General features: G+C 68.0%; 3 protein-coding genes across 6 annotated transcripts; all 3 read left to right on the plus strand.

Moving 5' to 3' along the window:
• Positions 1–215: 215 nt before the first annotated feature.
• CCNL2 (cyclin L2) lies at positions 216–8,261 on the plus strand. Of its 3 annotated transcripts, XM_002724206.6 has the most exons (11): positions 216–547; positions 1,132–1,206; positions 1,290–1,399; positions 2,108–2,228; positions 3,438–3,502; positions 5,407–5,506; positions 5,965–6,069; positions 6,151–6,292; positions 6,886–6,979; positions 7,053–7,127; positions 7,233–8,261. In XM_002724206.6, the coding sequence occupies exons 1-11, from the start codon at positions 275–277 to the stop codon at positions 7,585–7,587; spliced, it is 1,515 nt and encodes a 504-aa protein (XP_002724252.6). In that variant the 5' UTR covers positions 216–274; the 3' UTR covers positions 7,588–8,261. The 3 variants fall into 3 exon arrangements, with proteins under 3 accessions (XP_002724252.6, XP_008251685.4, XP_017195865.2); XM_017340376.4 differs by lacking the exons at positions 216–547; positions 1,132–1,206; positions 1,290–1,399; positions 2,108–2,228; positions 3,438–3,502 and adding an exon at positions 4,785–5,320; XM_008253463.5 differs by lacking the exons at positions 5,407–5,506; positions 5,965–6,069; positions 6,151–6,292; ... (1 more) ...; positions 7,053–7,127; positions 7,233–8,261 and adding an exon at positions 3,868–4,736 and having other exon boundaries at positions 220–547.
• Positions 8,262–10,367: 2,106 nt separating this feature from the next.
• Positions 10,368–11,768, plus strand: AURKAIP1 (aurora kinase A interacting protein 1). 2 transcript variants are annotated; one of them, XM_051840505.3, is made up of 4 exons: positions 10,368–10,588; positions 10,837–10,926; positions 11,091–11,515; positions 11,600–11,768. In XM_051840505.3, the coding sequence occupies exons 2-4, from the start codon at positions 10,875–10,877 to the stop codon at positions 11,699–11,701; spliced, it is 579 nt and encodes a 192-aa protein (XP_051696465.1). In that variant the 5' UTR covers positions 10,368–10,588; positions 10,837–10,874; the 3' UTR covers positions 11,702–11,768. The 2 variants fall into 2 exon arrangements, with proteins under 2 accessions (XP_051696465.1, XP_051696466.1); XM_051840506.3 differs by having other exon boundaries at positions 10,490–10,690.
• Positions 11,769–17,621: 5,853 nt separating this feature from the next.
• On the plus strand, positions 17,622–21,325 carry MXRA8 (matrix remodeling associated 8). The gene is made up of 10 exons (XM_051840496.3): positions 17,622–17,739; positions 18,573–18,596; positions 18,718–19,017; positions 19,097–19,198; positions 19,277–19,747; positions 19,833–19,988; positions 20,081–20,120; positions 20,204–20,280; positions 20,396–20,476; positions 20,572–21,325. Exons 1-10 carry the CDS (start codon positions 17,691–17,693, stop codon positions 20,595–20,597), a joined length of 1,326 nt encoding a protein of 441 aa, XP_051696456.2. The 5' UTR covers positions 17,622–17,690; the 3' UTR covers positions 20,598–21,325.

Below are 21,325 nucleotides of genomic sequence, written 5' to 3' on the forward strand. Positions count from 1 at the left end.
TCGGCGGACCCGGTGCTCGGGGCAGACGCGCTTCCGGGTCGGGCCGGAGCCGCGGAGGCCGCTGGGTAACGAGCCGGCTCCGTCGACCCCCGCGCCGGGTTCAGTCGCCGGCGCCTGACGCGATGCTGATGGTCGGGTCGTGCGGCCAATGGCGCGGGGCGGACTCCCTGCCCGGCCAATGGCACGCGGCGAGGAGGCGGGACGGGGGCGCCGGGAGGCGGTGCGAGGAGCCGCCCGGCCGGGAAGGAGTCTGAAGGCGAGTCGGCGGCACAAGATGGCGGCGGCGGTCCAGGGGCCGGTGGGCCCCGCGTCGGGAGCCGGCGCCCCGAGCTCGGGCGGCACGGCGCCCGGGCCGCAGGGGGTGCTCATCGGGGACCGGCTGTACTCGGGCGTGCTCATCACCCTGGAGAACTGCCTTCTGCCTGACGACAAGCTCCGCTTCACGCCGTCCATGTCGAGCGGGCTGGACACCGACACGGAGACCGACCTCCGCGTGGTGGGCTGCGAGCTCATCCAGGCGGCCGGCATCCTGCTCCGCCTGCCGCAGGTGAGGGCGCGGCCGCGAGCCCCGGCCAGGTAACCGCCGCGCAGGCCAGGGGCGGCCGGGCCTTTGTGGGCGCGGCGCGGCCCGATCCCGACCCCTGACTCCCGATCCTTTCCAACTCCTGGAGCCCCCGCCCAGCTCGACCCCCGACCCCTGACCTCAGACCCCTGCAGCCTCGCCCCGGCCCGACTCCTGACCCTCGATTCTGGCCCGACCCCCGGACCCTGCGCCCGCCGAGACCCCTGATCCTGACCGATCCCTGGATCCCCTGCCCGGCCCGACTCCCGACCCCTGACCCCCGGAGCCCCTGCCCGACTCCCGAACCCTGACCCCCCATCCTGGTGCAACCCCCGGACCCTGCGCCCGCCGAGATCCCTGACCCTGACCGATCCCCAGAGCCTCCGCCCGGCCCGACTCCCGACCCCTGACCCCTGGAGCCCCTGCCCAGCCCGACTCCCAACCCCCGGCCCCCGATCCTGGCCCAACCCCTGGACCCTGCGTCCGCCCCGACCCCGGACCTCCCCCTGGAGCCCGAGCCGAGCCTGCGGGTCGCACGGAGCCACGGTGACAGGCGCTCCGCCTTCCAGGTGGCCATGGCTACCGGGCAAGTGTTGTTCCAGCGCTTCTTCTACACCAAGTCCTTCGTGAAGCACTCCATGGAGGTGAGCGGGAAGCCGGTGGGCCCGGTCCAAGCCCTGCGCGAGGCCCTGGCACGTGGGCAAATGTCTGTCCGCCTGCCTTGCAGCACGTGTCCATGGCCTGTGTCCACCTGGCCTCCAAGATAGAAGAGGCGCCGCGGCGCATCCGGGACGTCATCAACGTGTTCCACCGCCTGCGGCAGCTGCGGGAGAAGAAGTGGGTCCAGGGCCTGGGGGGGCGCACGTCCCGGCGGGCGCAGCCTAGCTGGGGTGGCCTTCCCGTCTCCCACATCAGCCCTGGTTTCCCACGTGCTTCTGGCCCGGCCAGAGATGCCTCCTTGGGCTGCCCTTGAGTGAGAACCGGGGCCCTGGGCCTCCCCCAGGCTCCACAGGCCTCTCGAATCGGCCTGGCCTGGTCTCGGATGCAGGTGCTGTCTGTCCAACCAGCTGCGAGCCCCAACACTGACAGGACGGGGTCTGTCGGTGTGTGTGTGCTCCCGATGGCGAGTGTTTACGACCACGTGCCCGCCTGGGTGCTGGGAGTCCCCTAGAGCCAGATGCGGTGCAGGAGGTGGGAGGAGGTGCTGGGCCGTGTCCCGGAGCCCTGGGCCGTGTCCCGGTGGGTCAGGTGTTTGCAGACCTAGTAAATGGGCCGACGGCTGGAACTGGCCCCACGGACACCGCGGCGACTGTGCTGCTCTAAGTGATTGTCCGGTTTCCGTCCTGGCCCTTGAGTCACAGTGGCCTTAGCACAGGGGAGGCCCGCTGGGCGGTCACGCGCCTCCCCTAGGGCGGCTGGCGGGGAGAGAGCGCGGGTGAGCGCGGAGCGTGAGGGGAGCGTGGGCTCCCAGGCCGAGTGGGCTCTGCGCCCTCTGTGGCCTTGCCTGCCTTTCAGCCTTTTGCTGACCGCGTGTTCTGTTTGCAGGAAGCCCGCGCCTCTGCTGCTGGACCAGGACTACGTCACCCTGAAGAACCAGATCATAAAGGCCGAGAGGCGGGTTCTGAAGGAGCTGGGTTTCTGCGTCCACGTGAAGCACCCCCACAAGGTGGGTGTCGGGCTGGCCACCTGCCCCGCCTCCCTGCTGTGTCCGCTGTGTCCACACTGTCCTTGCTGTGTCCCCGCCGTCCCCCCCCACTGTGTCCCTGCCGTGTCCCCGCTGCCCCCCCGCTGTGTCCCCACCGTCCCCTCCGCGTCCCTACCATGTCCCTGCCGTCCCCCCACTGTGTCCCTGCTGTACCCCGCCGTCCCCCTGCTGTGCCCCCACCGTCCCCCTGCTGTGCCCCGCTGTGCCCCCACTGTGTCCCTGCCGTCCCCCCACTGTGACCCCACCGTCCCCCTGCTGTACCCCGCCGTCCCCCCACTGTGTCCCCGCCGTCCCCCCACTGTGACCCCACCGTCCCCCTGCTGTGCCCCGCTGTCCCCCCACTGTGACCCCACCGTCCCCCCGCTGTGCCCCCACTGTGACCCCACCGTCCCCCCACTGTGACCCCACCGTCCCCCTGCTGTGCCCCGCTGTGCCCCCACTGTGTCCCTGCTGTACCCCACCGTCCCCCCGCTGTGCCCCCACTGTGACCCCACCGTCCCCCCACTGTGACCCCACCGTCCCCCCACTGTGACCCCGCCGAGTCCGGTCGGTGTGGGACGCTCCTGTGCTCGCCAGTCCTGGTCCGAGCTGCTCCTCTCAGCGCAGGCTCCGCGTGGGAGGTGACGTCTTCTGGAGCGCTCTTGTCAGCAGCTGACCTCAGCTGGTCCAGGTGGACTGGTGGTGCCCGGGCTCCCTCTCAGAGAGGGGTGGACGCGTTCCGAGCCAGAGCCGGGCTGCCCCGTGTTCGCCCTGAGCGGCTGGGTGGCCGTCACCTGTGTCCTCACGACCGGGGTCCCCCTGCTGCCTGGTTTGCATGTCGCTTCACCTGGTGGCGTTCATCTAAGTATTAGGAAGCCGCCCACCGCGTAGTTAAGGGCTTAGTTGGTGGCTGGCGCACAGAGATGTTTGGCGCAGGCTGACGTCGCTGACGGAAGAGGTGTTGCAGGGAGGACGAGGCGCCTGTGCCGTGGGCTGCCCAGCTGGCCGAGCTGTCACCAGGCCAGGGGCCGCTGCTGAGGGCTCGCGCAGGCCCTGTCTTGCTATCATGTATTGGTCTGGAAGGCAGAGCTACAGAGAGATCACGCAGTGGGCACTCCAGCAACGGCCCCCACGCCGGGACCTGCGCTGCGGCCCTCGAGGGTGGGGTAACTGGCTGCCCGTGTCTTGCAGATCATCGTTCTGTACCTTCAGGTGCTGGAGTGTGAGCGCAGCCAGCACCTGGTCCAGACCTCATGGTGAGTCGACCTCCTTGTTCCGCACGTCCAGCAGGGGCAGTGGGTAGTCGCCCCGTGACGTGGTTGTGGGCTGGAGGTGTCCTGGTGCCCATCAGCCTCCCCCAGGCCCGCCCGTGAGACAGAGCAGTCAGTGGGGCTCCCCGTGGGGCTGCGGCGCTGGCCCGGGGCCGTCGGCTGCGGCGTGCGCGTGCCGGCTGCATGCGCTGGGGTGAGCTGCCGTAGCAGTGCAGAGTCCGGGTCGCGTGGTGACTTCCCCGTGGAGTGGAATCTTAAGGGTCGTGTTTTTGCTGACTGAATTGTCTGGTGCTATGATGTTCACAGAGAACCCATTTTGACTTTTCTTTTCTGTACTCTTTCAATCGAAGGGTAGCCTCTGAGGGTAAGTGACTAAGACTTCTCCTCTGCTGTCCAAGCGCTTTGGTGCAGGGCCAGCGGCGACGTCAGGCTGTCCAGCGGAGGCTGCTCTAGACTGGCGGTGCGCGCGGTAGTGGCCACGGCCGGCGCTGCTGCTGGCTCTGACGGTTGTGCTCCTTGCTATCCCTCTCGAGCTTTGGTAAATGTACACGGAAGACGCAGTGCCTCCCTCTGGGACGAGCTGGGCAGAGCCGGGCACAGCGAGGGCGGGCTGGGCGCGGGCCCGGGGCGCGGAGGCTGTTTCTGGAGCGACGCGTCCTTAGGGAGGCGGCATCTTCAGTCGTTCCATGGACACTAAAGCTGTGACTGATTCCAAACATGGCCGTGACTTACGTAACTTGAGGACTTTGTTGGGTTAAGTCGCACCCCTGACTGCGGAGAGCTCGCTGGATCTGCGGGGCTGGGGGCTGCCCTGCCGGAGGCGTCTGTAGAATCCAGAAGTTCCCGCCCCGGGTCTGGGTGGGTTTGTCTGCTGCCCTCTCCTGGGCTGGGGGTGGGGGCGGGGGCCGGAAGTCCGCCGGGCGCAGCCTGACTTGTGTGCCCCGGGGAGGGGGGTTCCGGGGCTCACTGCTGCTCGTGGCCTTTCGAGTGTCCTCATGGAATTGTTTGCCACAACACTGATGAAGTCAGTTTAAATCTGATTTTAATCTATTAAACCTTAGAAAAATAGTCTTTTACATATTAGAGAAATATATATAAAGGAGAATGTTACAAATATTGATGGTTTTGAATGTTTTAACATTTTTAAAAATGTAGAGTTTGTATTTCTATCTCTTCTGAAGTATGATAAAATTTTAAAGATGTTCTTACGGTGATGAAATGGAATATTTTGTTGCTTCTGTCTGATTCTGTGAATGTTCATTTTAAGACTCCTTATTGAACGGGACAGTTTGGAAACGGCTGTCTAAGCCCGAGAAGAGGACGCCCCTTTGGGCACTGGCTTCCTCTGCAGGGCGCCCCAGGCACCCGCCTTGCACCCAGGGGAGCTGTCCCCGTCCCGTGGACTCCCTCGTGGAAGTGGCAGCTCAGTTGCCCAGAGAAGGACCAGGCCTCGGGCACTCTCGGACGAACAGGACGCAGGAGGACGGCGCGTCTCCCGGCAGCCTGGTGGCCGCGGCTCAGCCGGTGCCTTTGAGTTTGCATGTCTGCACCACCGTGGAGGACGAGCGTTCAGACCCTTGAATCAGTGCATCCCACTGCTGCAGGAGGCTGCTCCGCGGCCTGTGCAGGGCACGGAGCAGGCCAGAGCTGAGGGAAAGTCAAGTTGAAGTCGGTTCTCTTCATAGCAACTCGTCTGACATTCAGCCAGCTTTTTTCCCCCAGTAATGTGTCCTCCTGTCTGCGTAGGAAGCAGCCAGGAGTCCTTGCGTAGCCTCGGGCGCCCCCGGCCTGTAGCTCTAGGCTGTGAGCAGTGGTGGGAGCAGCAGGGCCGTGGGGGGCGGGCTGGAGCCGGGGCTGTGGGCTGCAGCTCCTCCTCCCTTGGTTTTCAGGAACTACATGAACGACAGTCTGCGCACGGACGTGTTTGTGCGGTTCCAGCCCGAGAGCATCGCCTGTGCCTGCATTTACCTCGCCGCCCGGACGCTGGAGGTCAGCGCGGGCCTCCGCGGGGGGCCGGCTCCCATCCCTCTCGTCTCCGGAGACCTTTGTGTCTGACACTTAGAACTCGGGCCCAGCTGAGCAGTTGAGCCCGGATGGCTTGGGGACCCGCAGGCTGGTTTTTGTTTTGTTTTGTTTTGTTTTTCATTGATTTGAAAGAGTGACAGATGTTGACTGGTTGGTTTTCCATCTGCCAGTTCACTCCCCAAATGCTGCAATGTCTGGGGCTGGGCCAGGCTGGAGCCAGGAGCCTGGAGCTCCATCCAGATCTCCCAAGACTTGGGCCGTCTCACGCTGCCGTCCCAGGTGCATTAGCAGGGAGCTGCATGGGAAGTGGAGCGGCCGGGACACCGGCTGGCGCCTGTCCGGGATGCTGTGCCACAGCCCCGGCCGAGTGGGGTTCCAGTCGCCCCAGGGTGGGGCGCTGACGGGCCCGTTTGTGTCCGCAGATCCCTCTGCCCAGTCGTCCGCACTGGTTCCTTTTGTTTGGAGCAACTGAAGAAGAGATTCGAGAAATCTGCCTGAAAATCCTGCAGCTGTATACACGGAAGAAGGTTGCGTGTTTTTACGTGACGGGTGCGTGTGTGCGGGCGCAGAGGTGTCTGGTTCTGAGCGTGTGGCTCTGGCTCTCGCAGGTGGACCTGGCGCACCTGGAGGGTGAGGTGGAGAAGAGGCGGCAGGCGATCGAGGAGGCGAAGGCGCAGGCCAGGGGCCAGCTGCCCGCGGGCGCCCCGGTGCTGGACAGCGGCTCAGGGTTCTCGCCTGGCCCCAAGCCAGGTGAGCGCCAGGGCGGAGGTTCTGAGGCCACGGTGAGACTGGCACGCGCGCCTGGAGGGTGTCAGTCTCGTCTTTGGGTTCTCTCTTTTCCTCTGAATTAGCGTAGAAATGGCACCGCTGACGGGCGCAGTGGCTGCCGCATGCACGGGCGGCCGGGCAGGGCGCTCTCCGGGCTTCTGACACCTGTTACAGTGCACGCGCGCACACACACTTGTTACGTACACGCTGCGCGTGCACGGTAGCTATACACACACAAACACACGCACATGCGCACACACAGATGTTTTCATCTGCTGGTTCATCCCCCGCACCCACGACAGCCAGGCCCAAGAGGTCTGCCCCCGGGAGGGACCTGCAGCGGGGCGGGGTGGGCGTCCCGGCGGTGGCTCGGTGCAGCACGGTGCCCCCGCTGAAGGGCTCGTCACTGGCGCCACAGGTTGATGCTGGCAGTCAGGACGCCCACGGCCCGAGGGGAGCCGGTGCGCATGTGTGAGCACGCACGCACGCACGCACCCGTCCAGGCTGGCAGCGGCTGCGCTGAGCTGCTTCCTCGGAGCAGTTTTCTGAGTGGTTCTCATTGTGCTTGACCCCAGTGGAATCCCCCAAGGAAGCCAAAGGGAACCAACCCTCCCCGCCGCCCGTCAAGGACACCAAGAGGAGAGCCAAGGCCGACAGCCCGGTGAACGGGTAAGGGGCGGGGCCGCCGGTGCGCGGGGCCGGCCGCGGGCGCCGTCTGCAGCCGCTGCACTGCCGTTCACAGCTTGCCCAAGGCGCGCGGGAGCCGGAGCCGGAGCTGCTCGCCGTCCCCCTCCCGGTCCACGTCCCCGAAGAGGAGGTGCGTGCCCGGCCCGTGGGTGGGAGTCCCCCAGGGTGGCTGGAGGTGCTGTGGGAGCCCTGGCCGGGTCCGGCGGTCACACGGGTGGAGTGTGCCCTTCCTCAGGAAAAGTGACAGCGGCTCCACGTCCGGCGGGTCCAAGTCTCAGAGCCGCTCCCGGAGCCGCAGCGACTCGCCGCCCCGGCAGGCGCCCCGCAGCGCCCCCTGCAGGAGCTCCGAGGCGCGGGGCCCTCGGAAGCCCAAGGACTGCAAGTGCCCCCCCCAGAAGCCACGCAAGTCTCGGAGCCGCAGCTCCTCCCGCTCGCGAAGCCGCTCACGGGAGCGGGCAGAAAACTCTGGCAAATACAAGAAGAAAAGTCGTTACTACCGAGATGAGCGGCGGGAGCGCTCGCGGTCGTACGAGCGCACAGGCCGTCGCCACGATCGGGGCCGCCCCGGGCACAGCCGGCACCGGAGGTGAGGCAGACCCGGACCTGCCCAGGCCCTCGGCTCCAGCGGCCTGAGCGCGGTTCTGGTTGGAAATGGTCTTTGATGCTGGACCTTGAGGTGAACCTGGACATGGCATTGAGGAGCCGGGTGGCGCCCCTGTGCAAGGCCCACCTCGGCCGGACCCCACGGGCAGCTCAGCAGAAGAGCAGGGCGCAGGGCCCTGTGGGTGTGGCTTGGTGCTAACGTCTGGCTGTCCCCCTCCTGACCCGAGGCCCGGTGGCGACTCCCGGAGAGCGGCTCTCGGGCCCCTGTCTGCAGTGTTGGGGTGAGGCATCGGCCTTAGCCCCTCGGGCTCAGCACGCGGTGGACAGGCGTGTGGCACACAGGTCAGAGCCTCGTGTGGACGCTCACTCGGAACCCGGACTGGGCCGGCTGAGCGCTGGCCCACGTGGGGCATCCTGATCTTTAAGACGAGAAGGTACTTGGCTCCGTGTGGAGCCGTCTGTTTTTATCTGCAGTGCTGAGTGCGGGCACCAGCTCCTCGAGTTTGCTACGTGTGGATGGATAGACTACTCAGGACATGCGGACACTGAAGACTGGCCGCCGACATGCTGGCCTGTCCAGTTGGCCCAGCTGGCTTCCACTCAAGGGCCGTGGCAGCTGCTGCCCGACTCCCTGCTCATTAAAGTGTTGGCTTTGTCCTGAGCCGTCCTGTGCCTGTGCCGCTGCTCGGCCGTGGGCGGCAGCTGAGGCCCCGACGGAAGTGCTCCGAGGTCCAGGAGTCGCAGCCTGGCTCTCCCCATGGCACCTTGGTGGTCGCCTCCCAGGACGCACCTCTGAGCAGTGGCCCCAGGGGCCTGGGGGGCAGCGGTGGGACCACTGCCCTGGGATCGGGTGCAGGGCCGCGGCAGCAGGCCCTGGGGAGTGCCAGGAGGAACGAGGCAGCCCAGGGAAGGGCCGGCGGTCTCCGTGTCATGGTCCTGGCAGGCACGGCACCAGGGAGCGTGGCTCCACACGCCGGGAGCACAACACGGGTGGCCCACCCCGGGGGCCCTGGGCAGGCAGCCTGTGCACCGAGGCACGTCTGCGGGGCGGCCATCCTGCGGACCCTGGACACTGCTGCTTGGCTCCCGCTCCCTCCCTCAGCTCCACCCGCCAGCTGCCTCCACTCCTGGCCTGGGCTCCTAGGCTTGCGTGCGGCCTGGCTGGGGGCCCTGTGGGTCGGGGTCCAGGCCCTGAGCAGGCTGCTTCGCAGCCCCAGTGAGCCGGCTTCCTGCTGCCCTGTGGGAGCTCCCGGGCTGGCCGACAGCACCTGGGCCGGGGCCCCCAGTTAGCTCCTGCAGTCGCCTCTTCCCACCGCTGCTGATGCGGGGGGGCCCGGGGAGCACCCCGAAAGCCGAGCCTGGCTGTGCCTTTCCACACTGCTCAGCGAGGCTGCGGGCACCGGTGTGTGCAGGGGGAGGGGGGGGCCCACCGGCCAGGGCCTGCAGGGGAGGGGCCAGGCTTGGGGCTCTGCCGCCCACGTGGGAGCCTCAGCTGGAGTTCTGGCTGTTGCGGCCATGTGAGGAGCGACCCAGCGGATGGAAGGCTGCTCTGCCTTTCAAATAAACGTTTATAAAAGATGATACGGGGGACCGGCGCCGCGGCTCACTTGGCTGATCCTCCACCTGCGGCGAGGGCACCCCGGGTTCTAGTCCAGTTGCCCCTCTTCCAGGCCAGCTCTCTGCTGTGGCCCGGGAGTGCAGTGGAGGATGGCCCAGGTGCTTGGGCCCTGCACCCGCATGGGAGACCAGGAGGAAGCACCTGGCTCCTGGCTTCAGATCAGTGCGATGCGCCAGCCGCGGCGGCCATTGGAGGGTGAACCAATGGCAAAAGGAAGACCTTTCTGTCTACCTCTGCCTGACAAATAAATAAAAGATACAGGGTAAGCCTCGCCACATGGCCGCCGTTTCGAGTCCCGGCGGCTCCACTTCTGATCCAGCTCCCTCTAACGCGGCCGGGACCCCGCACCCGCGTGCGAGACCCGGAAGAGGCTCCCGGCTGCGGATCGGCCAGGCCCTGGCCACTGTGGCCACTTCGGGAATGAAGCAGGGGATGGAAGATCTCTAACTCTGCCTCTCAAATATTTTTTTTAACAATTCTTTTATTTCTTTTATTTTTTTGACAGCAGAGTGGACAGTGAGAGAGACACAGAGAGAAAGGTCTTCCTTTTGCCGTTGGTTCACCTTCCAATGGCCGCCGCGGCTGGCGCATCGCACTGATCCGAAGCCAGGAGCCAGGTGCTTCTCCTGGTCTCCCATGGGGTGCAGGGCCCAAGCACCTGGGCCATCCTCCACTGCACTCCCGGGCCTCAGCAGAGAGCTGGCCTGGAAGAGGGGCAACCGGGACAGAATCGGGTGCCCCGACCGGGACTAGAACCCGGTGTGCTGGCGCAGCTGGGCGGAGGATTAGCCTAGTGAGCCGCGGCGCCGGCCCGCCTCTCAAATATTTTAAAGATTATACTGAAGACAAAGGAAATACTCCTGCCGGAGCCCGCAGGGCGGCCGGGAGCCGCCGTCACCCTCCCTCCACGCAGGACTTCACCGCGGCCACACGCGCGAGCAGCCGGAAGCTCCGGCGCCCTCAGCCCAACACCGGTTCCGCGTCTTTTCGCAGCAGCCCAAACGGAGGAAACAGACCAATCACTTCCGTCGCATGTGACGTCACTTCCGCAGCGTTGAGCCCATCTCTTGTACATCCTCCCGAGGAACCGGCCGGGCTCGTCCGGAAGTGACGCGCGGGTCTGGCGGGGCACTTCTGCATTGTGGGAATTGTAGTTTTCAGGTCTCCATCAGGGGCGGGGCGAGGGTTAGCGCACGGACGACGGCGGCCCGCAGCCGGAAGCCGCCGCTTTCTGGGCTCCGACGGCCTGCGTGTACGCGGAATACGGAGTCGGGGGCGCCGGGGGACGGTTTGGGGACGGACCGGAAGCGCTGAGCGGGGCGGCAGGATGGTCCGTTTGGGTTGCAGGTGTCGGGCCTGCGGAGACTGAGGTGCGGGGCGTGTGGCGGGCAGGCCCCGGGAAGAGCCGGGGGCCGGGATTGCGCTGGGCCGTCCCGCGTCGTGGGCTGTGGTGCCCGGCGAGCGAAGCTGAGGTGGGGGCGGCGCGTGGTCTGCGGCCTCCCCGCTGGGACTGTGGGGCGGAATCCCCGAGCCCCCAGCGCGGGTGGGTGACTGGGGCCGATGGGGAGTGGGCGCCCCGGGCCGCGCCGCCCGCGCTCAGCCTGCACCTGTGTTGCAGCGCCCCGGAGCGCCCGCGGTCACCGCCACACGCCCGCCATGTTCCTGGTGCGCCTGACCTCTCAGCTGGCTAGGGCCGTCCCCTGGGCAGGTAAGAGGCTGCGGGCGGGAGGCACACCGGGGTCAGAAACGCGGGTCCCAGCTGTCTGCAGCGCGGCCGGCCGTGGCCACGTGAGCGTGGACGTAGCGCGGGGAGGAAGTCGAGGCCTGTGCTGGCCGCCGTGCCCTGTGCTGCCCCCTGTGTGTTTCCTGCAGGCCGCGGCCGGCCCTGGCCCGTCTCGGGGGTGCTGGGCAGCCATGCGTGCAGGCCCCGGTACGGCACGCAGCCCGCAGGCCCGAGGAGCGCCGCCTCCGCCCCTGGCCGGGGCGCCCGGCTGGAGCTGGAGGAGATGCTGGTCCCCCGGAGGCTGGCCATCAGCCCGCTGGAGAGCTGGCTCGCTGCCCGCTGCCTGCTGCCCAGACCGGACGCTGGCGCCCCTGGGGCGGAGGCCCCCGCGCAGCAGCCCGGCGAGGGGCCGGCGCAGGGGGACGCGGGGGCCCGCGGCGCGGCCCCGGTTTGCTGCAAGAACGTGCTCAAGATCCGCCGGCGCAAGATGAACCGCCACAAACACCGCAAGCTGGTGCGGCGCACGCGCTTCCTGCGGCGCAGCGTGCGCGAGGGCCGCCTGAAGCGCAAGCAGGTGCGTGCGTGCGGGCAGGGCGCTGCGGGGCGCGGCGGGAGAGGCCCCGCCCCGCCCGCTGCCAGCGCTCCCTCTGCCCCGCAGGTGAGGTTCGAGCGAGACCTGCAGCGCATCTGGCTGAAGGCGGGGCTGAAGGAAGCCCCCGAGGGCTGGCAGACCCCCAGGATCTACGGGAAGAGCAAGTGACGCCCTGCGCCCGCCCAGGGTGCTCCTTCACAATAAAGCCCTGAGGGCCGGCCGCGGCCTGAGCCTCCGTGTGGCCGCCCCTTCCTGTGGCTGGGCTGGCCCGGGTTCTCAGCTGGACAGTGTGGGCCTTGTCCTCAGGGAGCCCACGCCCTGGGGGGGACAGGGACGCTGGGTGGGGGGCGTGCTTGCTTTTGTTGCTGCGTGTGTGGAGGGGGTGGGGGCCTCACCGCCAGGCCGGGAGGGGCGCAGGTCGCCCTAGGGCCCATGGCTCAGCGGGGTGGGCGGGGCAGCCTCAGGGGCTGGGTATTTGGGTGGTTTCCAGCCGGCACCCCTGGCTGCCACTGGCTGCTCAGCCTCCCTCGCGTAGTGGGGTCCTGAGGGGGCTGGGGACTGCACGGCCCTGGAACCAGAGGCCACAGGTCCCTGCCTCCTGCGCCAGGGCGAGGCTCAGGCCCCCGTCCCCCACTGCTGGGTGCAGCCCTGTCGGTGCCTGCCTCCCCAGCCGAGCTGCATCCCGGGCGCGGGCCTGCGGTGCCTGCACATTGGGAGGGCCCGGGAAGGGCGGAGTCCACTCCCAGAAGTTTCTAGAACAGAGCCCGCAGTGCTCCAGGAGAAAGATGGGTCGGTTCTGCTCAGCAAACCACCCATGAAAACAGGCCCTGTGTGGGTCCTTGCTGAGGTGGGCGGAGGGGCTGCAGCTCTGTGGCTGGGCAGTGGCAGGGGCGGTGAGCTCCCTGGAGGCCCCTGCTGGAGTCAGGGCGTCCTGGGCTTCCCTGGGCGAGGGGGCCTTGTGGGTCAGGTGGAGCCCAGGCTGCGGAGCCGCGGCCACGTCTGCGTCCGTCCTGGCTAGGGCAGCCTGGCCCAGCTCTCCCCGCAGTGTGACGGGGCCGTCCTGACCCCCCCCCAATGTCTGTCTGTCCGTCCTGGCTAGGGCAGCCTGGCCCAGCTCTCCCCGCAGTGTGATGGGGCCGTCCTGACCCCCCCCAATGTCTGTCTGTCCGTCCTGGCTAGGGCAGCCTGGTCCTGCTCACCCTGCAGTGTGACGGGGCTGTCCTCGCTTCTCATGGCAGTGGCCTCACGGAGCCCTGGGGCACACCTGGGACATGCGTGGTCGTCATAAGTGGGGGTGGAGGCCGGGGTGCTGTGGAATGCTCTAGAGCACATGGTGTGACCCCAGCCCCGGGTCACCGCCCCAGGCATCGCTGACCCTGGCCCTGTCACTCCAGGCTGCGAGCCTGGCCCCACTGTGGCCTCCCCAGCCCCGGGTCACCGCCCCAGGCATCGCTGACCCCGGCCCTGTCACTCCAGCCTTTGAGCCTGGCCCCACTATGGCCTCAGCAGGCCGTGTCGGGATTTTATTTTTGTGTGCACCCCTCCTCTCTCCCTGTTGTGTCTCCCTCCGGAGGAAGAGGGCGGAGGCTGCACGGCCGTCCACCTCTGTCCACTGTCCCCCTGGTCCAGTCTCTCCCAGGTGATTCCTGTTCCCGGGAGGCACTGCCTGTGGGTCTCTGTAAGATTTATTTTATTTACTTGAAGGACAGTGTTAGAGAGAGGCAGAGACCAATCTTCCATCTGCTGGGTCACCTCTCAGATGGTCACAACGGCCAGGGCTGGGCCAGCCTGGAGCCAGGAGCTTCCGGGTCTCCCATGTGGGTGCAGGGGCCCAGGCACTCGGGCCACCTGCTGCCGCCTTCTCGGGTGTGCTGGAGAGCTGGGTCACGGTGTGCCGAGGCCCGGCACTGTGGCACAGTGGGTTAAGCTGCCAAGCGGCACCAGCGTTCACATGGACTCTAGCTGCAGTCCCAGCTGCTCCACTTCCGGTCCAGCTCCCTGCTGATGTCCCTGCCGCCCACGTGGGAGACCCGGATGGACTTGTGGGCTCCTGGCTTCAGCCTGGCCCAGCCCTGGCCACTGTGGCCATTTGGGGAGGGAACCAGCAGGTGGAAGGTCTCTATCTCCCTCCGCCCTTCAGCTGGAGTACAGCTCCAAGTGGACTTGCTTGCTTGAAAGGCACAGTAGCATCTCCCACCCAGTAGCTCACTGAATGCTAGGGTTGGTGCCTGGAGGGTAGCGGGGACCCAGCTGGTGGAGCACATCGCCAGGAAAACCTGGGTAGGGGTGAGACTGGGCACATCACAGCCACTCGGCGTGGGAGCCCAGGGTCCACCAGGTTCTTGGCAGGCTTTGGCCTGTGGGCAGCCCCTGCCCCGGGGGGGCAGAGGCACCCGGTGGTTTCTGGCCTGGAGCCCTGCAGCCACTGAGAAGCAGTGGCCGACCCCAGGTGCAGGTGGGCGGTGAGGGCCCTCCGGGTTCCCAGTGGGTGGAAGGAGCACCCCAGAGGTTGGACGTTGGTTCCTGCCCGGGGCAGGCCCGGCCGTGATGTGCACACGTCCACCGAGCTGCAGCACACAGCCAGTGATGGCCACTGTCCTGCGAGGCCCGCCTGGCTGTTGCTGGGTGCAGGGCTCCGCGGTCATGCACTGCAAGGAAATCCGGGGTTCCTGGTTGTAAAGTTTACGGGGGCCAGCGCCATGGTGCTGCGGGCAAACTGCAGTGCCGCATCCCTTATGGGCACCGATTCGAGTCCCGGCTGCTCCACGTCTGATCCAGCTCCCTGCTGTGGCCTGGAAAGGCAGGGGAAGATGGTCCAAGTGCTTGGGCCCCTGCACCTGCGTGGGAGACCCGGAGGAGGCTCCTGGCTTTGGATTAGCTCAGCTCTGGCTGCTGCAGCCGTCTGGGGAGTGAACCAGCGGATGGAAGACCTCTCCCTCACCACCCCCAACTGACTTGCAAATAAATGAAGAGGGTGGCCAGGCCTGCTGCCCCCACCAAGCCGCTCTGGAGGTTTGTGTGTGTCTGTCACACAGTGAGAGCACCGCCCAGGGCCGCCGGGCATGAGGCTTCAGTGTGTGGTCCAGCACCTCCAAGCACCAGTCATGGCTCCGCCCCCAGCTGATGGATCAGGGGGGTCCTGTCCCAGGAGACAGGACACAGCCCGTCCTGGTTCACATGGAGAAGCGGACGGGGCCCCGTGTGGACAAAGCATGGCAAGCATCCGGGCCCCGGAAGATGGACGGATGCCCCGCCCCCACCCTGCTCCCAACAGACAGCGTTGCGAGGGTGCACAGTGGGGCCGGGGCCAGTGCAGCTGGGCCCTAGGGCGGGGGGGAGAGGGGGTCAGCACCCAGCCGGACAGAGCCCAGGCTGTCCCCGGGGCTTGGACACCCAGTCCGGAGCTGGGAAGCTGAGAACCTGTGTGTGGGGACCTGTCACTCTGCCCCTGAAACATGAAGCTGTTGACCTTTGAAGCTTGGCCTGTGGCTTCCTGTCCACCACCTGTGTCTCGCCCTGGGTCGGCAGCCGGGAGGGCACTGCAGGCCTGCTGGCCGGCGCTCACAGCTGAAACTCAGGTCCTCCCCAGGGCCGTCCCTCCAACCCTCGCTGTGTGGGCGTTTCTTCCTGGTGGTCGGCTGGGAACAACTCTGCCCCCAGGTCTGTCCATGTGGCCACCCCCTGGGCCCTGTGTGCACAGTGCAGCAGACCCCACAGGGGCTCCACCGAGGTCTGAGGGACAGCTCACACCTGTCTGCTGTGTCCCAGGCAGGGAGGGGTGAGGAGGGGTCCTGCCCCCTCCCCTTATCCTGTCCGCCCATGACGGGGGTCTTGGGGACTGTGAGAGAACCCCACCCCACAGTCTCCAGGGGCTGCTTCGCTGCGTGTCCACTTCTGTGCCTCCCGATAGCATCAGACGGGCTGCAGGCTGCACCTCCGGCCCGGGTCGCCCCTCAGAGGCTGTCCCCGGCCCCGCCCTCTGTGCTCTTGTGGGGTGACCTGGCCTCCCCAGGAGGGCAGTATGGGAGCCCATGCTGGGTCCCAGCTTTGGGGTTCTGCCTCCAGCCCTGGCCAAGGCGGACCAGGCGGGCAGCGGGGCGTGGCTCAAGTAACTGGGTCCTTGCCACCCACGTGGCCCGACTTCCTGGCTCCCGACTTTGGCCCTGATCCAGCCCCAGCTGTTGCAGACATTTGGGGAGTGAACTGGCAGGCGGGAGATCCTTGTGTCTCTGCCACTCAGGGACAGGGATGGGACATCGGGTTTAGCCTGAATCCCGCTCGTGGGCCAGTGCTGCCCCGCAGCAGGCCGACGGCAGGGGCGGGTGCCGTGGTTTCCTTCCTGCTGAGCAGGCTGCCTGGAATGTCCGAGTCCCTGGCACAGGAACCAGCGCTTGGTTCCCAGTCTGCAGGCCCAGTGGGCTGTCTGGCCACGCCTCCCACAGCAAGGGGAGGAGGGCCCAGGGCCCGCGTCCGGCGGGGGACTTGGCCAGAGTGGCTTTCTTCTGCCCTGGTTGTCTTCTTCCCAGCCTGACAGATGCGGGCTGGAAGCAGGGATGGACGTCTTGGCCCAGCGAGCAGCCCCCGGGCACTCCTGGGCGCCCAGCCCAGCCCAGGGAGGGGCAGGTGGCCTGGGGGGCAGCCCAGGCTGGCTGCTGGGTCTCTGCTCATTTGTGGCTACTTCCTGTTGGGGGGGGGGTCTTTGTTGGCTTCTTGCCTCTGCTGACCTCAGAGGGGACTAGATGGGCAGGGGGAGGGTTGCAGCCTCCACCATCCTCGCCGGGGGTCGGGGCCAGCTTGCCCCTGGACAGGGCTCAGCAGCCAGGGCCTTGCGGACTTCGGCTTGAGTCTTGTAGGGGAGTCTTAGCCCAAGTTCCACAAGCAGAGCCGGAGGCCATGGGACCTGCTGGCTGGGCAGAGTTCCGGCCCCTTCTAGGTGGGTGCTGGGAGTTGACCCTGCAGCCTGCCTGGACACCCCCTCCATCAGACCGTCAGAGACCACGCGTGACAGCCAGGCAGACAGAGGTGGGGTCAGCGCCAGAGCCAACAGAGGTCAGGCCTCCGGGAGTGCGATGGAGACAGACAGGAGGGAGGCCGCCAGCGCTAATGGAAACCAGTTAGGAAAACAGGAGGCAAGGCTAGGAGGGGCCAGGCCCTGAGCTCGGCCAGGCTGGCCTTGTTTTTCCAGAACCAAAGGCCAGGAGGACGGAGGGGGACAAGTTCTCCGGAGGAGCCCCGCCCTAGGGCCGGGTCCTGCTGGGGTCCCGGGTGGGGCGGGGGCTTCTGCGTCCTCGCAGCCAGACCCCCACGTGGCCTGTGCCGAAGGCCCCTAGTCTGGGCTGGGCTGAGCTCTGAGCTCCTCTGGGGACGCGGGGACCAGGCCAGGTTCTCGAGAGAGACCCCCGCCCACCGGGGACGGGGCCTGCCACAGTAACTGAACCCGATGGGCGGGCTAAACCATGCACAGCGCATTTTTGTGGTTGTGTGGATTTTTTTTTTTTTTTTTGAGGTTTGCTTAACTAGAAGGAGTGGGTTTGGGACACCGTGCACTGTTATTCTGCTTTGTTTATATGAGTCTAACTTCCCAGAGCTGCAGCTGCACTTGGGGGGGGGGACTCCCCACTTCCTCCCTGTGGGGGTCTCCCAGCAGTGTAGCCTACATGGCTGGCCCAGTAGGGGAGGGGTCTGCTCAGGGCCCCACCCTCTGCTGGCCCCTCTGGGTCAGGCGCAAGGCTGGGCAGCAGCGCCCCTCACACCACCCGTGGCCCCTCGGAGGACGAGCCACAGTCACCCCGAGTCCCTGGTCTGGCAGCCAGGGTGCCCGGGGCGCACAGGACTGCCCCAGGAGGCCAGTCCTGCAGTGGTCCAGGGAGCCCCCACTGCCGAGGTGCTCCCCGGGCATCAGGGTCTGCACCCTCGGGCCACTCCTCAGGACTGGCCAGTGAGGGGGCTGGGCCTCTGCTTGGCTCCTCCTCCCATCCAGGGCAGGGGGGCTGCAGCGCCCTCCCCACCAGGCCGGGCGGGAGTGGGCGGTCCTCCGATGGCTGCCGGCCCAGGGCTCCGTGATGTCACAGCGGTGCTCCGAGGGGGAGGGGGTCGGCTGTTTTTCTGGAGTGGAGGAGTGGAAGAGACAAAGCGGCCCGGGGGCCGGGTGGGCGCCATGGAGCCGCTGTCCCAGGCCCTGCTCTGGAAACTCCTGCTTCTGCAGAGTGAGTGCAGGGCGGGCGGTGGGAGGTGGGCGGGCGGCCGCCTTCGGGGCGGCAGCCAGCGAGCCAAGGCCCAGCTGTGGCTGCCCCCACCCGGCAGGGACTGGCCCCGGGTTGGGGGGCGCGCAGGGGGCAGCACACCTGGGAGGGCGTGAAGCCTCGGTGGACCCCACACCACCCTGTGGCAGGAAGGCGGCCAGCAGGGGCCGGAGGCTGGGCCACGGGCGCCTCTCGCCTGGCTGCCCTCTCCGTGGGCCCTCGGGTCTCTGCTTCTCCAGGTCCTGGGGAGGGCAGGGGCTTGAGGTGCTGAGCACTGGGCTTGCGGGGTCTGCTCCGGCCGCCTTCGGGCCCCGCGCCTGCCCGCTGGCCCTGCTGACCCTGCACATTCCTGAGAGAGGCTCCCGGCGCCCAGCCATGTCCCTGCAGCAGGACCAAGGCTGGGCTGTGGACGGGGCTCCCTCTGCCGCTGGGAAGCTCAAAGCTGCTGCGCCCTCGGGGGGTCTGGGGGTCTGAAGACCCTTGGGGAGTTGTGGCAGGTGCTTGGGCCTCCTCCGGGTGAGCACTGAGGGTGCCCAGAACCAGCCGGGCCATAGTGCTGAGGTCACTGCTCCCGCAGGGGCCTGGACTCCCACTCACCGCTCCCCAAAGGGCAGGCGCCCAGCACAGGCAGGGTGGCGGCGAGGGCAAGACCCGCCCTGGGAGAGTCAGCCCCAGACTTGCCCAGCCTGCCCCACCCCGCCGGTCCAGAACCACAGGAGGGTCCCGGGGCTGGGTCGGGGAGGGGAGCTCCGAGGCTGAAGCTGCCCCCTCGCACCCTCCCCTTCCTCTCCTTCCAGGTTCCACCGCCCTGCTGTCCTCAGGTCAGTGACCCGGCCCAGGCCCGCCATGCACCCCTCCCTAACCCGCCCTCCCCTTCCCATCTCCACCCCATGGGAGGGGGGAGGGTCCCACGCTGCGCGGCTGACTCCCCTTCCCCTCCAGGGCCCGCAGCGCCCGGGCAAGCGGACAGCTCGGTGGTGTCCGAGTCGGCGGTGAGCTGGGCCGCGGGTGCCCGCGCGGTGCTGCGTTGCCAGAGCCAGCGCATGGTGTGGACCCAGGACCGGCTGCCCGACCGCCAGCGCGTGGTCCACTGGGACCTCAGCGGCGGCGCGGGGCCCGCGCGCCGGCTCGTGGACATGTACTCGGCGGGCGAGCAGCGCGTGTACGAGCCCCGCGACCGCGGCCGCCTGCTGCTGTCGCCCTCCGCCTTCCACGACGGCAACTTCTCGCTGCTCCTCCGCGGTAGGCGGCCCGGGGTCCCGGGGTCCCGCGGTCCCGGTGCGACGGGGCGGCGGCGCTCACCTCGGTCTCCCCCACGCAGACGTGGAGGACTCGGACGCGGGGCTGTACACCTGCAACCTGCACCACCATTACTGCCACCTGTACGAGAGCCACGCCGTGCGCCTCGAGGTGGTCGACCCGCGTGAGTGCCCCGCACGCCCGCGCGCGCCCCGCGTCCCCGCGTCCCCGCGCCGGGCAGCTGACCTCCTCGTCCCCGCAGCCCACACCCCGCGAGCCTACTGGGATGGCGAGAAGGAGGTGCTGGCGGTGGCGCGCGGCGCGGCCGCGCTGCTGACCTGCGAGAACCGTGCGCACGTGTGGACCGAGCGGCACGTGGAGGAGGCGCAGCAGGTGGCGCACTGGGACCGGCAGCCGCCCGGGGTGCCGCACGACCGCGCCGACCGCCTGCTGGACCTGTACGCGTCCGGCGAGCGCCGGGCCTACGGGCCGCCGTCCCTGCGCGACCGCGTGGCCGTGGCGGCCGACGCCTTCGCGCGCGGCGACTTCTCGCTGCGCATCGACCCGCTGGAGCCGGCCGACGAGGGCACGTACTCCTGCCACCTCCACCATCACTACTGTGGCCTGCACGAGCGCCGCGTCTTCCACCTGCGCGTGCACGAGCCCCCCGCCGAGCCGCCCCCGCGGGGGTCGCCGGGCAACGGCTCGGGCCACAGCGCCTCCCCCGGCCCAGGTGTGCGCCTGCCCCGCCGCGGGTCCCGCGCCGGGAGCGCGCGCCTGCCCCGGGACCCCGGCCCTAACGCCCTGCTCCCCGGCAGACCCCACGCTGGCGCGCGGCCGCAGCGTCATCAACGTCATCGTCCCCGAGAGCCGCGCGCAGTTCTTCCAGCAGCTGGGCTACGTGCTGGCCACGCTGCTGCTGTTCATCCTGCTGCTGGTCACTGTGGTCCTGGCCGCGCAGCGCCGCCGGGCAGGTGAGGAGGGGCCCGGGCCGCGGGCGGAGCTTTCTCAGGGCTGGGGAGGTGCAGAGGGGCGCCGCCGCCCCGACACGCGTCTCCCTCCCCAGGCTACGAGGGCTCGGACAAGCTGCCAGCAACGTCAAAGCGGTGAGCGCCTGCCCAAGCCGCGCTGGGGAGCGGCCAGACCCGCCTCCATGCCCCGCGCTGACCTTCCCCACCCCACCCCTCAGGAAGCAGGTGACCATGTCGGAGTTAGCCGTCGCCGCAGGAGGCCGGACGCTGCACGGGAGCGAAGACATCCAGCTAGGTGGCGGGGTGGGGACGTCCAGCTGGGGGTGGGGGGCGACACTAAGGCACAGGCCTGGGCCGCGGGAGGGGACGCAGCTCCCAGGGGACCTCACCCTCCTGTCCCCACCCCCCAGATTACAAAAACAACATACTAAAGGAGAGGGCTGAGCTGGCCCGCGGCCCCCAGCCTGCCAAGAACGTGGACCTGGACAAAGGTGAGTGACCACCCCCCCCATGCCCAGGACCCCTACGGCGTGGCCCCTGGGCACTCGGAGCTCCCTGGGACGCCCGCCCTGTGCTTGGCTCCCAGAGTTCAGGAAGGAGAGCTGCAAGTAGGGACCCTACTCCTGGCTGGGCCAGCAGCTCTACCGACGGCCGTCCACCCTGGAGGACGCACTCCCGACCTGCCTGTGGCTCACTCCGCACGCGCCCAGCGGCTGGTCCCGCTGTCCTGGAACCTGCCTGGACTGGCACAGCGCCAGGCCACCTGCAGGCTCCTCTCCTGGGAGCCACCCTGACCCCCTGCAGTGACCCTGGGCTCCCGGCTGTTCTAGTCACTGGTGGCCCTGGCCCTTTGTCCCCCCCTTGGCACAGCCGAGATCTCGCTGACGTCCGAACCCTCAGGTCTCCCGGCCTCTGCCCCCGCTGGGGTCTGGAAGGACCTGTTGGAGGGGCCTCAGGCTGACCTGGGGCAGGGACCCCCGCGGCTGCCGAGCCCCCAGGGGCTGCACAGTGCCCAGTCCCAGCCCCAGGCCAGCTGCAGCCTGTCCTGCACGGGGCTTGAGGTCCCAGCACACTCAGGCTCCGGGCTCAGCCCCTCTGGGATGTCCACCTCGGGGCCGCCCTGTGGCCGCTTCTCCGCTTTCAACCCCACCTCCGGCCTCCGTGTCCACGAGCTGCCTTGACTTCTGTCCACCGCCGCCGCCCAGGCTGCGTTTGGCTTCTCCTCTGGCTGAGCGGTGCAGGGGTGGCCCCGGCTCTGGAGCGAGCTGTGCCGCCCCGTCCACACCCCGTCTGCTCCTGGAGGAGCTGTCCCTCACAATAAAAGCCACTTCTGACGGTGA

The sequence above is a fragment of the Oryctolagus cuniculus genome, chromosome 7, assembly GCF_051225735.1.
Source record: "Oryctolagus cuniculus isolate XC-2025 breed Fujian yellow rabbit chromosome 7, ASM5122573v1, whole genome shotgun sequence".
Classification (NCBI taxonomy): Eukaryota; Metazoa; Chordata; class Mammalia; order Lagomorpha; family Leporidae; genus Oryctolagus; species Oryctolagus cuniculus.